This window comes from Leuresthes tenuis, unplaced genomic scaffold (assembly GCF_036924035.1).
Source record: "Leuresthes tenuis unplaced genomic scaffold, fLeuTen1.0.hap1 SCAF_1, whole genome shotgun sequence".
NCBI classification, from domain to species: Eukaryota; Metazoa; Chordata; class Actinopteri; order Atheriniformes; family Atherinopsidae; genus Leuresthes; species Leuresthes tenuis.
In genome coordinates, this window is record NW_027325355.1 from 30,888,619 (window position 1) to 30,907,718 (window position 19,100).

Genomic DNA, 19,100 nt, shown 5'->3' on the forward strand with positions numbered 1-19,100 from the left:
GTCATTAAAAGTGTTAAGAAAATACAGATGAGACGCTATTTATCATTATTTATGGCTTTTGTTTATGCGATCAGAAAAAAAACAAAAGAGCTGCTGAAAATATAAATACAGACTCATTCATTTAAAAGACATGAAAGATATGATTACATTTGGAACATAAACTCACAGGGACATTAAAATTAGTTTTAGGGATTATTTCAATGTAAAGTTATTACATGAATATGAGAAATGTCGAGTTTGGTGTTCTTTTTTAAATAAAATGCATTTAAAAACCTTCCACAGACATCACCTTTAACAAAAGAAGTCTCACAGTCACATTAGTTCTTAATATTTTAATTCTCTGACTTGAGGAATCCAGGTTTTTGTCAATACAACAGAACCATTATTGATCTTTTACCTGAAAAACGTCTGACGCGTCAAGTCGGAATACGCATGCGCAAAACATCCCAATGCGAGCCATGCGCACTGCTGGGAACGGGGGAAAATGAAGAGGCATCACTCCAGCATTTTCTCCATCAGCAAGTCGTGTAGTTTTAATATCCCCTTATTTTTTACAACATGACAACATGATTGAACTTATGCTAATATAGATATACATATATATGTATGTTTTTAGATAAAGCATCACAAAATAAATATACACACAAAATTTGTTACTATGACAACATATGTTAGTAGGCGTGGGGGAATAATTGTTGGAGTGAAGCGTCTTTGCAATATCTCTTTAATAGACGATCTTTGCCCAATGTGAGCCGTCTTATGCGTTGCCCAGCAGAGAGCGAAGTAACCTCAGAACCATAACGGTAGGATGGGGAAGAAACAGAAGAAATCTGGAGAGGACAGGTAGGGAGAATATGAACCGATGCCAGATATCACCTGTCCACATTGGTGGCGTGCCGTGGGACGTTCGATGCCGCGTTAAAACCCCCCAAACTGGCCTCTTTCCCGCTGCTTACGTTGTTAGCTTAGCGGCTAGTTGTTAGCAGATGCTAACCACGAGTCATTGGACGTGTGTGAGCGCAGGTGATGCTATAAACAGCCTTAAAATGGCTTAAGTTGAATGACACAACAAGCAGGCCAGCCGACACAGGATCACCTGGGATAACCTCAGCCTCCGCGACGCGCTTCTTCACAACTTGGGGAGCACATGAGCCAGGTTTTAGCTTAAAACACCGGCGCAGTTAGCCGCGTTAGCTCCACACAGCCGGCTGTTTAATGCTCTGACAGCTCATAAAACGGCCTGGAGCTGCCCAGGTGTGTTTCCCAGGCCTGTCCTCACACCTGAGCAGGGACAGGTGTTTGTTTCACCACAGCAGGAGTTTAAAAAGGACACAACATTTTAAATGTCTATTTCCTGAAGACGTTTTATCAGAGAACTGTGCGTGTTATTTTTGTTGAATTGCCCTTTAAAAATCTTTTCAACATGTGTTTCTTGTTCTGTGTGTTTTACTTTTTTTTTAAGTCATCAGTCAGTTATTAAGTCCCATAAATCTTCTTATGACTTCATTGTGCGGCTCTAACACAGGGGCAGATAATTCTCACTCCTCATTACGTCATAGTTTTATCATTACCACTCATATGAGCTTGTGTTGTGAACAAGTTTCTGGGTTTAAATACTGGATAAACCCCCCCAGTATGTGAGGGAAAGAGGGGACCCAACATGAAGGTTTACCTCGGATGTTGGCTAAGTGATTAAGATCTGATCTGAGTAGTTTCTTCAGTGTGATGTGTGTGTGGAACCCAAACAGAACCAGAACATTGTGATATCTGAGGAAGAGGAGGAACAGTCATGTGATGGACCTCCTGCTCTGCTGAACTGCATTTAATTTCAGACAGAATACCTTTGAGAACTTATTTTACGGCACGGAAGCGAGCTTAAACCCACGTGATATGGTTCAGGATTCAGTCGCTTTTCATGGAAACTTAATCGGATGGATTTCGGTGCTTCGTTCATCGTCTAAACTTCCATGTTTTGGTAACCGCAGCCTCGTCTGATAAATGACGGCGTGCACGGCCCCAGGCGAGCCCACCTGTGCTCGGTGATGATTCTGCAGCACAGACCCCTGCTGCTGTGTTCTTGTGTGAATGCGAGCGCAGCAGCAGCTGTTCTCAGGTCAGCCTCTGCTGGATGGGAGCTGAAAGGGATGGAAGAGTCAGCAGCTCATTGTTCTGGAACAAAAAGGAACCCCTCGCTCGCCTCCGACAGGCTCGTTCTGATCATGTGACCGTGTTTCTGCTCACTGATTGATTGTTTCTGTGTTCAGTGCCAAAGATGACGGCGTGGACATCGACGCTCTGGCGGCTGAGATCGAAGGAGCCGGAGCCTCCAAGGAGCAGAAAGGGAAGAAGAAAGGAGCCAAAAAGGATGACTTTGAGTAGGGCGCTGCTGCTTCTTCTTCTTCTGTTTGTTCTTGTGTGTGCGCTGAGCGGTTGTGTAACCGTGTTTGTGCTCCTCCTGCAGCGAGGACGACATCCTGAAGGAGCTGGAGGAGCTGTCGCTGGAGACGGAGGGAGGAAAGGCGAAGGTAAACGCCCTGAGGGACGCCTCACTCACTCATTCACTCACTGTCAGCTCCCACATCCACACCGTCTCTCCCTCTGCAGAAAGCAGACACCACAGAAGAAGTGGAGGCCGGAGAGCCTCCAAAACCAGAGAAGAAGAAGACCAGAAAGGGGAAAAAGGGTGGAGTCAGTCCTGAGGAAGAGGAGGGCGATGAAGGCCACGCTGATGGGGAGAGGAATGGCGAGCAGGACAAGAAGGTTAGAAGCTGAGTTGATCATTTATTTGCTGAAATGCAGATGTTCAGTAATGTGATTTCTGTCCGTAAAGCTCAGCGCTCTGAAACACAGAGAAGAAGAAAAGCTGTTCAGCGCGTTGGTGCCGGTGTGTTTACGTCCGTAAAGCTTTCTCAGTCACCTGCGGGTGTGTTTGACCCAAACTGAAGCTTATTATAACGCTGAGAGGAGCTGAATGACGGGTTTAAACGGGTGGAAACATGGTTCCAGCTGCAGAGTGAAGTCAAACGTCTATTTTGTCTCGGTTATTCTGCAGCAGGCCTGTTCTCTGTATGAAGCTTTAAAGAGCTGTTAGTGGTGCAGACGCTTGTATTTCTCATGCTGGGGGGGGTCTGGGCTGAAAGCCCCACAAAAAGATGAGCTTTCTGTGCAGTTATCGTAGCGATTAAACGTTATTAAGTTCGTTATCTCGTTAAAACGAAAAGGTCCTCAGCTCCAAACTGGGAGGAAACTTGCTCCAACTCTGTTTTAAGCTCACAGTTTCTCTTTTTACTGTCTGCTGTTAGCGATATTTAGTCTTGGTTACACTTTATATCTCTCTGTCATGCCTGATATCGGCACTTAAACAGTTATTACTGAGCTGTATGTCAGATTTGAACTGGTGCACGTTTCAGTCTGCCTTCAGTGTTCTGCTGTAAAGCAAAGTTCACTTTGAGCCTCCTGGTGTCAGTGAAACGCTTTATTTCCGCTCTGATCGGTTCATGATTGATCGTTTCCACTCGTCCATCAGGACATCCACTGAAGACTTTCTAGTTGTTGCCCGGCAACCGTTTTTGTTGAGTTGAATCTGAGCTCTTGTTGCTGTGATTGGTGCCCTGAATGCTCTCTTCCTGCTCTTCTGTCCTCGCCGGGCTTTAAGAAGTTCCCCTTCTGAAAATGTGTTTGTGCTCCTGCAGGCGCCTCCGTCAGACTCTGACGACAGCGCCTCTCTCTCACGCTTAAAGAGCAAAGCTGCACAGAAAGCCTCCGACGAAGAGGAGGATCAGGATGAAGGGGAAAGGGAGAAAAAAGGGGAGAAGGACGACGAGTCGGAGGAGGACGAGCCCTCCTTCAGGAGAGATAAGAAGAAGAAGAACAAGGAAAAGGTTTTGAAAGCTGAGAGCGAGGACGAGGGGGAGCAGAGCGACGAGGCGGGAGGATTCAAGATGAAGACGGCGGCGCAGAAGAAGGCGGAGAAGAAGGAGAGGGACAGGAAGAAGAAGGAGGAGGAGAGGATGAAGCAGAAAAAGCTGAAGGAGAAGGAGGGTGTCGTGGAGCCAGAGAAGAAGACAACAGAGGCCACACCCCTTCAGACGGCACCTCCTGAGGGGCTGGAAGGGGCGGAGCCAGCAGCAGAGGGTATGATGTCATCCTTAATGTTTACTTTACCTGTTCAGAACAGCATGCTGATGTTTCCTTTTACTGCGTCCTCCAGGAGAGGAGGCAGAGGGCGACAAGAAGAAGAAGGACAAGAAGAAGAAGAAGGGGGAGAAGGAGAAGGAGGAAAAGAAGAAGGGACCCAGCAAGGCTGTGAAGGAGGCCATGAAGGAGGCCCTGGCCAAGATGAAGGAGGTGGGGCATTCTGGGAAATGTAGGCCTTTGATAGACGCGGCAGTCGGCTGGTTAACTGAAAATGATTGTGTTCGTAGGAGGAGGAACGCGCCAAAAAAGCAGAAGAGGAGCAGCAGAGGAGGCTGGAGGAGCTGGAGAAGCAGCGGCTGGAGCAGGTAAAGCATGACACGCCTCCTCCGGCGCCCTCTGCTTCGTTTCTCCTCTGAGGCTTGGTGTCGCCCTGTTAGGAGCGTCTGGAGCAGGAGCGCAAGGAGAAGAAGAAGCAGAAGGAGAAGGAGAGGAAGGAGCGGCTGAAGAAGGAGGGGAAGCTGCTGACCAAGGCCCAGAAAGAAGCTCGCGCTCGGGCCGAGGCCACGCTCCGGATCCTGCAGGCTCAGGGTCAGTGAGCCGCCGCCGTGGCGCCGCAGCTTTCTGTCGGCGCCCACCACGCTCAACACGTGTGATTTGTGCGTCTGTGCAGGCGTTGAATTGCCATCCAAAGACTCGGTGCCAAAGAAGAAGCCAGTTTATGGGGACAAGAGGAGGAAGAAGCCCAGCGCCCAAACGCCCGAAGGTACCGCCGCCGCCGCCTGCTGCGAGCGCCACGCAGCATCACCTGTTCTTAAAACGGCTCTTCTGTATCGCAGAAACGTCAGAGGTGACCTCGCCCAACTCGGAGACTCCAGAGCCCGTTGCCATGGAGACGGAGGCTGAGACGCCAGCCGCAGAGCCAGGTGAGAGCTTCAGGTGAGATGCTGCCGCAGGTGAGGCGTGATCAGAAGCTAACCGCTTCTCCCGTCCCGCAGACGCCAAGCCAGACGCCGACGTGGACGACTGGGAGGCCATGGCCACCGACGAGGAGAAAGGTGAGCACGCCACAGCCGCCATGTTTTCCAGCCTGGTAGCTAACGCAGACGGAAGCAGTTTGCGAATGATGTCTGATTCTCACTTTTATTCATGATGGAACAGAGAGGAACAGAAGGCGCAGGCGAGAAGCAGGTACTGAGCCCAGCTCCTTGTAGCGCTGGCTTGCTGTTTGCACTAGATGTTTCTGTCCTGGTGAGGCATGTGTTTGGCGTGTGCTTTTAGCGAGGTGCGACCGCGTGCTTCTTCCCTTTGAGAGCCACAGTTAGGCTTTGATCTGTAGTTTCTGCTAAATGACGTCTTCCAGCAACATAACGTCACGCAGGTCGATTTATTTTTACGTCTATTCAAAGAAAAGTGGCCGTGACCCCCCCGACAGGAGCGCACCCCCCTGCACGTGCACGCTGTGTGACACTGTGACGCATTAAAAACATCTAACGGCTCAGTTCCCGGGTTTTGTGCCGCGGCCGCTGATGGAGGCGGAGACACCTGGAACCCGGCTGGACTCCAGAATGAGCTGCATCAGTGAAGGAGGTGGAGCTTCAGAGAAACTGGGCTCTGTGGGCGGAGTTCTTACTGAGAGACGCTCTCCTCCACCTGAACACGGCGGTGGAGACGCTCCATCACCTGACCTGACACGATCATTTCTGCATCTATGTCTCATGAAATTCCCTCTGAACTTAATTTATTTACCCACAAGTTGCACTTTGAGTCCCATTTGTTGGTCGTTTTATGTAAAAATGTCTGGTAGAAAAAGGATTGTTGGCTGAAAATCTGTCTTTGTGTCAGAGCTGAAAAAAGTCCACATCGAGGTTAAAGAGGACGCCGCCGCTCAGCCCGCTGCCAGCGAGGAGGAGGAGGACGAGGAGGAGGATGAGGAGGACGAGGAGGAAGACGAAGACGATGACGAGGAAAGCGAGGAAGACGGCGAGGTGGACAGTAAGGCGACTCCAGCGGGGCCGGGGAAGAGGAGAGTGGCGAGCGAGGACGAGAGCAGCGAGAGCGAGGAGGACGACGGCAGGACGAAGGAGGAGCGACTGTACGACCGGGCCAAGAGGAGGATAGAGGTGAGTCTGACAGGCAGGAGGAGCTCGCCTCCTCTCAGCCGCCTCTGACTGACCGGCCGTTTGCGTCTCCATAGAAACGCAGAGCAGAGAACCTGAAGAACACGGACGTGGAGAAGCTGAGAGCGCCGGTGGTGTGCGTGCTCGGACACGTGGACACGGGCAAGACCAAGATCCTCGACAAGGTAAGCGACCGTTTGGCATCGCGTTTAGTCCCTGCAAGCGGCCGCGTTTAGTTCCTGGAAGCGGCCGCGTTTAGTTCCTGGAAGCGGCCGCCTTTGGTCCCTGGAAGCGGCCGCCTTTAGTCCCTGGAAGCGGCCGCCTTTAGTCCCTGGAAGCGGCCGCGTTTAGTTCCTGGAAGCGGCCGCGTTTAGTTCCTGGAAGCGGCCGCGTTTAGTCCCTGGAAGCGGCGCGTTTGGTTCCTGGAAGCGGCCGCCTTTAGTCCCTGGAAGCGGCCGCCTTTAGTCCCTGGAAGCGGCCGCCTTTAGTCCCTGGAAGCGGCCGCGTTTAGTTCCTGGAAGCGGCCGCCTTTAGTCCCTGGAAGCGGCCGCGTTTAGTTCCTGGAAGCGGCCGCGTTTAGTCCCTGGAAGCGGCCGCGTTTAGTTCCTGGAAGCGGCCGCCTTTAGTCCCTGGAAGCGGCCGCGTTTAGTCCCTGGAAGCGGCCGCGTTTAGTCCCTGGAAGCGACGCGTTTAGTTCCTGGAAGCGGCCGCCTTTAGTCCCTGGAAGCGGCCGCCTTTAGTCCCTGGAAGCGGCCGCCTTTAGTCCCTGGAAGCGGCCGCCTTTAGTCCCTGGAAGCGGCCGCGTTTAGTTCCTGGAAGCGGCCGCGTTTAGTCCCTGGAAGCGGCCGCGTTTAGTCCCTGGAAGCGGCCGCGTTTAGTCCCTGGAAGCGGCCGCGTTTAGTCCCTGGAAGCGGCCGCCTTTAGTCCCTGGAAGCGGCGCGTTTAGTCCCTGGAAGCGTCCGCCTTTAGTCCCTGGAAGCGGCCGCCTTTAGTCCCTGGAAGCGGCCGCGTTTAGTCCCTGGAAGCGGCCGCGTTTAGTCCCTGGAAGCGGCCGCCTTTAGTCCCTGGAAGCGGCGCGTTTAGTCCCTGGAAGCGGCCGCCTTTAGTCCCTGGAAGCGGCCGCGTTTAGTCCCTGGAAGCGGCCGCGTTTAGTCCCTGGAAGCGGCCGCGTTTAGTCCCTGGAAGCGGCCGCGTTTAGTCCCTGGAAGCGGCCGCCTTTAGTCCCTGGAAGCGGCGCGTTTAGTCCCTGGAAGCGTCCGCCTTTAGTCCCTGGAAGCGGCCGCCTTTAGTCCCTGGAAGCGGCCGCGTTTAGTCCCTGGAAGCGGCCGCGTTTAGTCCCTGGAAGCGGCCGCCTTTAGTCCCTGGAAGCGGCGCGTTTAGTCCCTGGAAGCGGCCGCCTTTAGTCCCTGGAAGCGGCCGCCTTTAGTCCCTGGAAGCGGCCGCCTTTAGTCCCTGGAAGCGGCCGCGTTTAGTCCCTGGAAGCGGCCGCCTTTAGTCCCTGGAAGCGGCGCGTTTAGTCCCTGGAAGCGGCCGCCTTTAGTCCCTGGAAGCGGCCGCCTTTAGTCCCTGGAAGCGGCCGCGTTTAGTTCCTGGAAGCGGCCGCCTTTAGTCCCTGGAAGCGGCCGCCTTTAGTCCCTGGAAGCGGCGCGTTTAGTCCCTGGAAGCGGCCGCCTTTAGTCCCTGGAAGCGGCCGCCTTTAGTCCCTGGAAGCGGCGCGTTTAGTCCCTGGAAGCGGCGCGTTTAGTTCCTGGAAGCGGCCGCGTTTAGTTCCTGGAAGCGGCCGCGTTTAGTCCCTGGAAGCGGCGCGTTTAGTCCCTGGAAGCGGCCGCGTTTAGTCCCTGGAAGCGGGCGCGTTTAGTTCCTGGAAGCGGCGCGTTTAGTTCCTGGAAGCGGCCGCGTTTAGTTCCTGGAAGCGGCCGCCTTTAGTCCCTGGAAGCGGCGCGTTTAGTTCCTGGAAGCGGCGCGTTTAGTCCCTGGAAGCGGCCGCGTTTGGTTCCTCAATCTGTTTACAGCTGTTTGTCTGTTTATCGCCAGCTGTTTGCAGCTGTTTGGTAACTCTCTGCTGTTGTCAGTTTACCAGCCGTTTCCCTTCTTTAATGTCTGACACATGAACGGCTCGATGTCTGATTATTTCCTGACCACCGGTGATTTCCAGCTGTTTACCGGCTTGTTTACCCCGTCTGTTTGTTATGTGCAGCTGCGTCACACCCACGTTCAGGACGGCGAGGCCGGAGGAATCACTCAGCAGATCGGAGCCACAAACGTCCCGAAGGAGACCATCGAGGAGCAGACAAAGATGGTTAAAAATGTAGGAGCTCTCACTCTGACAGATAAATGCAGTCTGTTCTGTTTCTGTTTTCTAACTGGAGGTGTTTGTGTAGTTCGACAAAGAGGTGGTTAAGATCCCCGGCATGCTGATCATCGACACACCTGGACACGAGTCCTTCAGGTAACATCCGTCTGTCCTCGCCGGCTGACCCCCGTCTGTCCGCGGTGACCCGTCTCACCGCCTGTCTGTCCGTCTGTGCAGTAACCTGAGGAACAGGGGCAGCTCGCTGTGCGACATCGCCATCCTGGTGGTGGACATCATGCACGGCCTGGAGCCTCAGACGCTGGAGTCCATCAACCTGCTGAAGGAGAAGAAGTGTCCCTTCATTGTGGCCCTCAACAAGGTGTGCCAGCTGCTCGCCGCCTCCTCTGGCGTCCTCCTCCGCCTGTTTTCTGACTGCGTGGTTGTTCTTCTGTCATCAGATTGATCGTCTGTACGACTGGAAGAAGAGTCCGGACACCGACGTCGTGGCAACGCTGAAAAAGCAGAAGAAGAACACCAAGGACGAGTTCGACGAGCGGGCCAAGGCCATCATCGTGGAGTTCGCTCAGCAGGTCGTTACATCATCGCTGACCAGCCAATCGCAGCCCGGAGCGTTGCCTCCCTTCTTCTCCAGACCTTTGAAACGCTTCCTTCTCCCCTCAGGGTCTTAACGCCGCGCTGTTCTTCGAGAACAAAGACCCGAGGACGTTCGTGTCGCTGGTTCCCACCTCGGCCCACAGCGGCGACGGGATGGGGAACCTCATCGCCCTGTTGGTGGAGCTAACCCAGACCATGCTAGCCCGCCGCTTAGCGCACTGCGACGAGCTGCGAGCGCAGGTCATGGAGGTGAGTGTCTGCGTCGGTGGTGCTCCGGCGGCGCCTTCACGGCTCGGCTGACCTCTGACCTCGCTGCGTCTGCTCAGGTGAAAGCGCTGCCCGGCATGGGAACCACGATAGACGTCATTCTGATTAACGGCCGTCTGCGGGAGGGGGAGACCATCATCGTCCCGGGGGTGGAGGGACCCATCGTCACGCAGATCAGAGGGTTGCTGCTGCCCCCCCCTCTGAAGGAGCTCCGAGTCAAGGTGAGCGGCTTCATTCTCACCTGCATTTATTCGACTGTTTGAAGATGTTTCTGTATTTATCAGACGCTTTTATCCAAAGAGACTTACAAATGAAGATATAACAGCTCTATAAAAAGCTAACAATAAACTACATAGAAGGAACCCAGGAGTCCGACTCTGTCAGAGGGGACAGAGTAGAGATAGGGTGCAGGCATAGAAGGAAGAGCAGAAAGATAAAGGTCAGAGATAGAGGGGGGAGGGAAGTATAAGGTAAGTGCTGGGAGAGGAGATGCTCTCTGAAGAGCTGGGTTTTCAGGAGCTTCTTGAAGATAGACAGGGACGCCCCTGTTCTGGTAGCGCTCGGTAGGTCATTCCACCATCGTGGGACGACACATGAACAGAGTTTGGATTGTCTTAGGCGTGGTGTAGGAGCTGCTAGACGACAATCCTGGGACCAACGGAGGGACCCAGTTGGGACAGAAGCCTTTGCAAGAGCATTCAAGTAGATGGAGCCGTTCCATTCAGCTCTTTGTAGCTAACATCAGGGACTTGGATCTGATGCTAAGGGCAGCCAGAGGAGCTCAATGAACAGAGGGGGGACGGGTTCTTTTAGGCTGATCCAAGACCAGACGCACCGCCGCGTTCTGGACCATCTGCAGAGGTTTCACAGGCTGGAGACCAGTTAGGAAACCAGTTAGGAAACCAGTTAGGAAACCAGTTAGGAGACCAGTTAGGAGACCAGTTAGGAAACCAGTTAGGAGACCCGTTAGGAAACCAGTTAGGAAACCAGTTAGGAGACCAGTTAGGAAACCAGTTAGGAAACCAGTTAGGAGACCAGTTAGGAGACCAGTTAGGAAACCAGTTAGGAAACCAGTTAGGAGACCAGTTAGGAGACCAGTTAGGAAACCAGTTAGGAGACCAGTTAGGAGACCAGTTAGGAAACCAGTTAGGAGACCAGTTAGGAAACCAGTTAGGAGACCCGTTAGGAAACCAGTTAGGAAACCAGTTAGGAGACCAGTTAGGAGACCAGTTAGGAAACCAGTTAGGAAACCAGTTAGGAGACCAGTTAGGAGACCAGTTAGGAAACCAGTTAGGAGACCCGTTAGGAAACCAGTTAGGAAACCAGTTAGGAAACCAGTTAGGAAACCAGTTAGGAGACCAGTTAGGAGACCAGTTAGGAAACCAGTTAGGAAACCAGTTAGGAGACCAGTTAGGAGACCAGTTAGGAGACCAGTTAGGAGACCAGTTAGGAGACCAGTTAGGAAACCAGTTAGGAGACCAGTTAGGAAACCAGTTAGGAGACCCGTTAGGAAACCAGTTAGGAAACCAGTTAGGAGACCAGTTAGGAGACCAGTTAGGAAACCAGTTAGGAAACCAGTTAGGAGACCAGTTAGGAGACCAGTTAGGAAACCAGTTAGGAGACCCGTTAGGAAACCAGTTAGGAAACCAGTTAGGAGACCAGTTAGGAAACCAGTTAGGAAACCAGTTAGGAGACCAGTTAGGAGACCAGTTAGGAAACCAGTTAGGAAACCAGTTAGGAGACCAGTTAGGAGACCAGTTAGGAAACCAGTTAGGAGACCAGTTAGGAGACCAGTTAGGAAACCAGTTAGGAGACCAGTTAGGAAACCAGTTAGGAGACCCGTTAGGAAACCAGTTAGGAAACCAGTTAGGAGACCAGTTAGGAGACCAGTTAGGAAACCAGTTAGGAGACCAGTTAGGAAACCAGTTAGGAAACCAGTTAGGAGACCAGTTAGGAGACCAGTTAGGAAACCAGTTAGGAGACCAGTTAGGAGACCCGTTAGGAAACCAGTTAGGAAACCAGTTAGGAGACCCGTTAGGAAACCAGTTAGGAGACCAGTTAGGAAACCAGTTAGGAGACCAGTTAGGAGACCAGTTAGGAAACCAGTTAGGAGACCAGTTAGGAAACCAGTTAGGAGACCCGTTAGGAAACCAGTTAGGAAACCAGTTAGGAGACCAGTTAGGAGACCAGTTAGGAGACCAGTTAGGAAACCAGTTAGGAAACCAGTTAGGAAACCAGTTAGGAGACCAGTTAGGAGACCAGTTAGGAAACCAGTTAGGAGACCAGTTAGGAGACCAGTTAGGAAACCCGTTAGGAGACCAGTTAGGAAACCAGTTAGGAAACCAGTTAGGAAACCAGTTAGGAGACCAGTTAGGAGACCAGTTAGGAAACCAGTTAGGAGACCAGTTAGGAAACCAGTTAGGAAACCAGTTAGGAGACCAGTTAGGAGACCAGTTAGGAGACCAGTTAGGAGACCAGTTAGGAAACCAGTTAGGAGACCAGTTAGGAGACCAGTTAGGAAACCAGTTAGGAGACCAGTTAGGAAACCAGTTAGGAAACCAGTTAGGAAACCAGTTAGGAGACCAGTTAGGAGACCAGTTAGGAGACCAGTTAGGAGACCAGTTAGGAGACCAGTTAGGAAACCAGTTAGGAAACCAGTTAGGAGACCAGTTAGGAGACCAGTTAGGAGACCAGTTAGGAGACCAGTTAGGAAACCCGTTAGGAGACCAGTTAGGAAACCAGTTAGGAAACCAGTTAGGAGAGCGTTGCTGTAGTGAAGGTGGGAGATGACCATGGCCTGCAGCAGGAGCTGGGGGGCATGTTGGGTTAGGTATGGTCTGATCTTTCTTATGTTTAGTAATGCAAAGCGGCTGAACGAGTAACCGAGGTAACGGGATCTTTGAAGGTTAGTTGGTCATCAATCATGACACCCAAGTTTCCAGCAACCTTTGATGGAGCCAGAGATTCAGTTTGGATGCAGATGCTGTGGTGTATGGTTGGTTTGGGAAGACCAGCAGCTCAGTTTTTGGGAGGTTAAGTTGGAGATGATGGGCTTTCATCCTTGCTGATATGTCAGAGAGGAGCTCCATGCTTGGATAAACGTGTTAAACGTTAATGAAATGAAAGAATAAAGTGTCGGTTAAACAGCTTCCTCATCCAGAATCCTGATCTGTGGCTTTCAGAGTCAGTACGAGAAGCACAAGGAGGTGTCGACGGCTCAGGGGGTGAAGATCCTGGGGAAGGACCTGGAGAAGGCGCTGGCAGGGCTCCCCCTGCTGGTGGCTCACAGAGACGACGAGGTCCCCGTCCTGAGGGTGAGGCTCACCTTCCCCCCACCTGTCTGCAGCTCCTTTCGGCCCCTTTAACCCACTCTTGGCTGCTTTTCAGGATGAACTGGTGCGGGAGCTCAAACAGACTCTGAGCTCGATCAAGCTGGAGGAGAAGGGCGTTTACGTCCAGGCGTCCACGCTGGGGTCCCTGGAGGCTCTGCTGGAGTTCCTGCGGACATCCAAAGTCCCTGTGAGTTAAACGCTGTGTTTTCCTGTCTGTTGATGAGGGCTGAGAGTCTTCAGCTCAGCTTTCTGGCTTCAGTCCCAAAGAGTTCTGACTGTCGCATCGGTTCAAGGCCGCTGCAAATGAAGCAGAAGTTGGGCTTGAAAGCAGAGTCGGTTACATGAATACAGGGCTTAGAAAGAGTGTCCATGAGCAGCTGAAACGGTTCACAGCATGTGATAAATGCTGCTGTGCTGCAGCGTTCTTATTAAGCTGGCAGAGGTTCAGGGGTCTGAAACCCCCCCCATGCAGGCAGAGGACGTAAACGCTGGTATTTGTGCTTCTTAAACGAGTCCCGAGGCGCGACTTCACTGTTTTTTCTGCTGAATCTCTTGCTTCATACTGAGAAAGCTGCTTCCTCTTACCTGGACCTTATTTCTGGCATGAAATACGTTCATCTGCTCACCGTGAACAGTTTGGTGAAAGTCGGCATCCTTCGGAAGATATTTAGACACGCCCCCCTGCAGCACAGTTTATTCACTCCGTGCTCTGTGACAGTCGGCTAACTTCACACAGAGTTTGCTGCTGATAGTTTTGTGCAACATGGCAGGATATTTATCAGATTTTGAGTAAGATGGACGTTCTTACCGGAGTGAATAAACTGTGCTGCAGGGGGGCGTGTGGATGAAGTGGTCCCAGCAGAGTGCCTGTGTAGAAATCCCTCCGTTTGCTCTCCTATAGCTGCAAGTAGCCACATAACAGCAGCTATGAGCTAACAGCAGCTATGAGCTAACAGCAGCTATGAGCTAACAGAGCTATGAGCTAACAGCAGCTATGAGCTAACAGCAGCTATGAGCTAACAGAGCTATGAGCTAACAGCAGCTATAGCACACGTTCATTCATTCATTCTTCTTAAAGTATTGGTGAAATAAAGACAGATAATGCCTTATTTAGAGGCTGCATCCTCTAAGCCCCGTTCACTCCGTTATATGGATCTCCAGTTATCTAAATATCTTCTGAAGGACGCCGACTTTCACAAAACTGTTCTCAGTGAGCAGATGAACGTATTTCATGCCAGAAATAAGGTTTAAAAACACGGAGTTCCCCTTTAAAGTGAACTGAATCTGTGTCAGAACACTGAGAAACTGCAGGACGTTCTTGACCTTCTTCTTCTTCTGTGTGTCTGCAGTACGCTGGCATCAACATCGGTCCCGTTCACAAGAAGGACGTGATGAAGGCGTCCACCATGTTGGAGCACGACGTGCAGTAGGTTGCCTCCCGCTGCTTCCTGCCTGTAGTTTTCCTGCCATGTGATCGTGATGCTTAGAAGTTTAACTTCATTAGAACGCTGTCCAGCGTCTGAACGTGTCCGATGACCTCGTGGTTGTTGCCGGCAGGTACGCCGTGATCCTGGCGTTCGACGTGAAGGTGGAGAGGGAGAGTCAGGAGATGGCCGACAGCCTGGGGGTTCGGATCTTCTCGGCTGAAATCATCTACCACCTTTTTGATGCTTTCACCAAATACAGAGAGGACTACAAGAAGGCCAAACAGGACGAGTTCAAGTAGGAGAACGCTGTCCTGGGATGAACTCCAGAGACGCCATCTCACTGAAAAGCGTCCTGAGGATGGAAGTCAGGCGCCGTGACCGGCTGTGTTTTCTGTTTTCAGGCATATCGCCGTGTTCCCTGCGAAGCTGCGAGTTCTTCCTCAGTTCATCTTCAACTCCAGAGACCCCATCGTGATGGGGGTCACCGTGGAGGCTGGAGTCCTGAAGCAGGGGACGCCGCTCTGCGTTCCCAGCAAAGGGGTGAGACGCTCTCTGAGACGCTCTCGGAGACGCTCTCGGAGACGCTCTCGGAGACGCTCTCGGAGACGCTCTCGGAGACGCTCTCGGAGACGCTCTCTGAGACGCTCTAGGAGACGCTCTCTGAGACGCTCTCTGAGACGCTCTCTGAGACTCTCTCTGAGACGCTCTCTGAGACGCTCTCGGAGACGCTCTCGGAGACGCTCTCGGAGACGCTCTCTGAGACGCTCTCGGAGACGCTCTCGGAGACGCTCTCGGAGACGCTCTCGGAGACGCTCTCTGAGACGCTCTAGGAGACGCTCTCTGAGACGCTCTCTGAGACGCTCTCTGAGACGCTCTCTAGGAGACGCTCTCTAAGAGACGCTCTCTAGGAGACTCTCTCGGAGACGCTCTCGGAGACGCTCTCTTAGACGCTCTCTTAGACGCTCTCTTAGACGCTCTCTGAGACGCTCTCGGAGACGCTCTAGGAGACGCTCTCTAGGAGACGCTCTAGGAGACGCTCTCTAGGAGACTCTCTCTAGGAGACGCTCTCTCTGAGACGCTCTCTAGGAGACGCTCTCTAAGAGACGCTCTCTAGGAGACTCTCTCGGAGACGCTCTCGGAGACGCTCTCTTAGACGCTCTCTTAGACGCTCTCTTAGACGCTCTCTGAGACGCTCTCGGAGACGCTCTAGGAGACGCTCTCTAGGAGACGCTCTAGGAGACGCTCTCTAGGAGACTCTCTCTAGGAGACGCTCTCTAGGAGACGCTCTCTAGGAGACGTACTCGACTGTTTTTAAGCGATAAGCCTCACTTTGTGCGTGTGTGTTGCAGTTCGTGGACATCGGCGTGGTCACCAGCATCGAGGTCAACCACAAGTCTGTGGACACGGCCAAGAAAGGCCAGGAGATCTGCATCAAGATCGAGCCCATCCCCGGGGAGTCGCCCAAGATGTACGGGCGCCACTTTGAAGCCACTGACATCATTGTCACCAAGGTGAGGCTTTCCCCATTTCAGCCCCGTCTGCTCAAATCAGATTTTATTCATATCGAATAATAAAATGCTTTATTCATGCCCCGGTGGGGGAAATTCTAAATATATGACCTAAAGAGCGGCCCTGAGGTTCTCCGGCAGGCTGCTCCACAGTCGGGGGAAATAATAACCAAACTAACCCGTGAGAAACGTAAAGAAACGGTTCTCTGAGCTTCATGAGGAGCAGCAGGTGAACCATGCTCCCATTTCACAGAATGAGGATCCTTCCCTGGGATCCAGCAGGGGGCGCTCTGGTTGGACCTGATGCTTCACCTCTTTGTATTCATGCATCTGAAGAAGAACTTTCTATTAGTTCAAAGGTTCCTACTGAAGCTGAAGCATCACAGCTGGTTTAATGGGTCACTGTGGAGGCCACAGACCTCTGAGAGGCCTTTTTCTGCCCCCCCATTGGTCCAGCTCGGGTTCTCAGAGTAACGGCCCCCCCCCATTGGTCCAGCTCGGGTTCTCAGAGTAATGCCCCCCCCCCCCCCATTGGTCCAGCTCGGGTTCTCAGAGTAACGGCCCCCCCCCATTGGTCCAGCTCGGGTTCTCAGAGTAATGCCCCCCCCCCCCATTGGTCCAGCTCGGGTTCTCAGAGTAACGGCCCCCCCCCCATTGGTCCAGCTCGGGTTCTCAGAGTAACGCCCCCCCCATTGGTCCAGCTCGGGTTCTCAGAGTAACGGCGCCCCCCCATTGGTCCAGCTCGGGTTCTCAGAGTAACGCCCCCCCCCCATTGGTCCAGCTCGGGTTCTCAGAGTAATGCCCCCCCCCCCCCATTGGTCCAGCTCGGGTTCTCAGAGTAACGGCCCCCCCCCCATTGGTCCAGCTCGGGTTCTCAGAGTAACGCCCCCCCCATTGGTCCAGCTCGGGTTCTCAGAGTAACGCCCCCCCCATTGGTCCAGCTCGGGTTCTCAGAGTAACGGCGCCCCCCCATTGGTCCAGCTCGGGTTCTCAGAGTAACGGCCCCCCCCCCATTGGTCCAGCTCGGGTTCTCAGAGTAACGGCCCCCCCCCCCATTGGTCCAGCTCGGGTTCTCAGAGTAACGGCGGCTGCGTTTTCCTTTCAGATCACTCGGGCCTCCATTGACGCTCTGAAGAACTGGTTCAGAGACGAGATGCAGAAATCTGACTGGCAGCTGATCATGGAGCTGAAGAAGACCTTTGAGATAATCTGAAGGACCGAAACACAAAAACACAATCTTCCTCCGTCGGACGGCGAGGCGCAACGGAGGCACAAAAAATCAGAAAAAAAGAGAAAACCAGTGTTTTTCTGTGAGAAACGAGCCGTTTTTTCCACTGTGGGAAATAGTTTAGACACATTTCACACACACTCAGTATTCCAACGTGCCTGTTCTTCAGCATCAACGTCGTAATCTTTTTCTTCTTCTTGGTCCCTGCTCTGATTCGTGGCTGCTGCTTCACGTCCCAGGCTCCGCCCCCTTCCTCCCAGACTGACGCTAACGAGCGAAGCGAGGACGGCGCCGAGCGGCGCGGAGCAGAAAAACTGAATTTTTAAGTTGTTTTTTTTCCTTTCGGAGCAGCAGCAGCGGAGTTCAGACTTTGAAAGGTTGACTTTTACTTTGCTGTGCGGCGCGGCATGGCGTGGCGTGGCGGCCATGTTGGGAGGCGGAGGAGGAGATGGGTGACGGAGAAGATTTTAAACTGTTTTTGCTGCAACTGCTGATGTAATAAATTCCCATGATTCTAATGAAACGTTGAGCTCGAGTCTTCAGTTCAGACGCCTGCCAGGCAGAGAAGTTTGTGAACCCTCAACCCTCTGAGATACCGCAGATAGTTCTCAGTTCCTCTGAGATACCGCAGATAGTTCTCAGTTCCCCTGAGATACCGCAGATAGTTCTGTTCCTCTGAGATACCGCAGATAGTTCTCAGTTCCCCTGAGATACCGCAGATAGTTCTCAGTTCCTCTGAGATACCGCAGATAGTTCTCAGTTCCCCTGAGATACCGCAGATAGTTCTCTGTTCCTCTGAGATACCGCAGATAGTTCTCTGTTCCTCTGAGATGCCGCAGATAGTTCTCTGTTCCTCTGAGATACCGCAGATAGTTCTCAGTTCCCCTGAGATACCGCAGATAGTTCTGTTCCTCTGAGATACCGCAGATGGTTCTCAGTTCCCCTGAGATACCGCAGATAGTTCTGTTCCTCTGAGATACCGCAGATAGTTCTCAGTTCCTCTGAGATACCGCAGATAGTTCTCTGTTCCTCTGAGATACCGCAGATGGTTCTCAGTTCCCCTGAGATACCGCAGATAGTTCTGTTCCTCTGAGATACCGCAGATGGTTCTCAGTTCCCCTGAGATACCGCAGATGGTTCTCAGTTCCCCTGAGATACCGCAGATGGTTCTCAGTTCCCCTGAGATACCGCAGATGGTTCTCAGTTCCCCTGAGATACCGCAGATAGTTCTCAGTTCCCCTGAGATACCGCAGATGGTTCTCAGTTCCCCTGAGATACCGCAGATAGTTCTGTTCCTCTGAGATACCGCAGATGGTTCTCAGTTCCCCTGAGATACCGCAGATGGTTCTCAGTTCCCCTGAGATACCGCAGATGGTTCTCAGTTCCCCTGAGATACCGCAGTTCCCGGCTTTGGTTCCAGCTCTGCGGTGTTCTGTCTCAGCCGACTGCTCCAAACTAACCAAATATTAGTGAATGTTTAACTTAGTGACATCAGAGGACGTCGTCGTGATGCTCAGCTGGAGTCTGTCTGCGTTTGGGTCAAAGTTTCCTCCTAAACTGCCCAAATGAAGCTTATTGCTGACGTTCTGATGAAGGTTTCATTCCTTTGTAATCACGCTTTTAATCATGTTTCCCAGTGCTGGAAACGGAGGATATCAGAGAAAAAGATGGTTCGAGGCAACATTAAAAGGCCAAACGTGTGTCTCAGAACTGAGATTAGCTGCAGGTGGGTTTTATGCTGCAATTTCATCCGTTTTTAATTAATTTAAAGCAGTTTGCACAGGCCTGTCCGTATGAAACCACAACGTTTTGCTCAAATCCCAGACTTCAGGGTTTGCTCCCAGCGTGGAAACCAGTTCAGCAGCATAGCTTCTTTTTATCTGTAACAGATGTTTTTAGCTGTTTTTTCAGCTGTAACAGATGTTTTTTAGCTCTTTTTTTTTTTTTAGCTGTAACAGATGTTTTTTTAGCTCTTTTTTTAGCTGAAACGGATGTTTGTTTTTCAGCTGTAACAGATGTTTTTAGCTGTTTTTTCAGCTGTAATGGATGTTTTTAGCTGTTTTTTCAGCTGTAACAGATGTTTCATATGCAGGCTTGTGAGTGAAGGTTGAGTTTAGTTTTATTTAGTTTGTTTTCCACCGACACAACATCCTTTTTGTCATCAGTGAGCCCTGGA

General features: G+C 52.0%; 1 protein-coding gene across 2 annotated transcripts; it reads left to right on the forward strand.

Moving 5' to 3' along the window:
* Positions 1 to 732: 732 nt before the first annotated feature.
* On the forward strand, positions 733 to 17,447 carry eif5b (eukaryotic translation initiation factor 5B). Of its 2 annotated transcripts, XM_072379145.1 has the most exons (27): positions 733 to 843; positions 2,265 to 2,375; positions 2,462 to 2,525; positions 2,605 to 2,760; positions 3,693 to 4,134; positions 4,211 to 4,347; positions 4,425 to 4,502; positions 4,575 to 4,725; positions 4,808 to 4,900; positions 4,974 to 5,060; positions 5,133 to 5,192; positions 5,296 to 5,325; positions 5,980 to 6,257; positions 6,332 to 6,439; positions 8,452 to 8,562; positions 8,636 to 8,703; positions 8,785 to 8,926; positions 9,006 to 9,137; positions 9,229 to 9,411; positions 9,489 to 9,650; positions 12,612 to 12,743; positions 12,817 to 12,948; positions 14,111 to 14,187; positions 14,319 to 14,483; positions 14,590 to 14,728; positions 15,538 to 15,699; positions 16,802 to 17,447. In XM_072379145.1, exons 1-27 carry the CDS (start codon positions 809 to 811, stop codon positions 16,907 to 16,909), a joined length of 3,543 nt encoding a protein of 1,180 aa, XP_072235246.1. In that variant the 5' UTR covers positions 733 to 808; the 3' UTR covers positions 16,910 to 17,447. The 2 variants fall into 2 exon arrangements, with proteins under 2 accessions (XP_072235246.1, XP_072235247.1); XM_072379146.1 differs by lacking the exon at positions 5,296 to 5,325.
* The last annotated feature ends 1,653 nt before the right edge of the window (positions 17,448 to 19,100 follow it).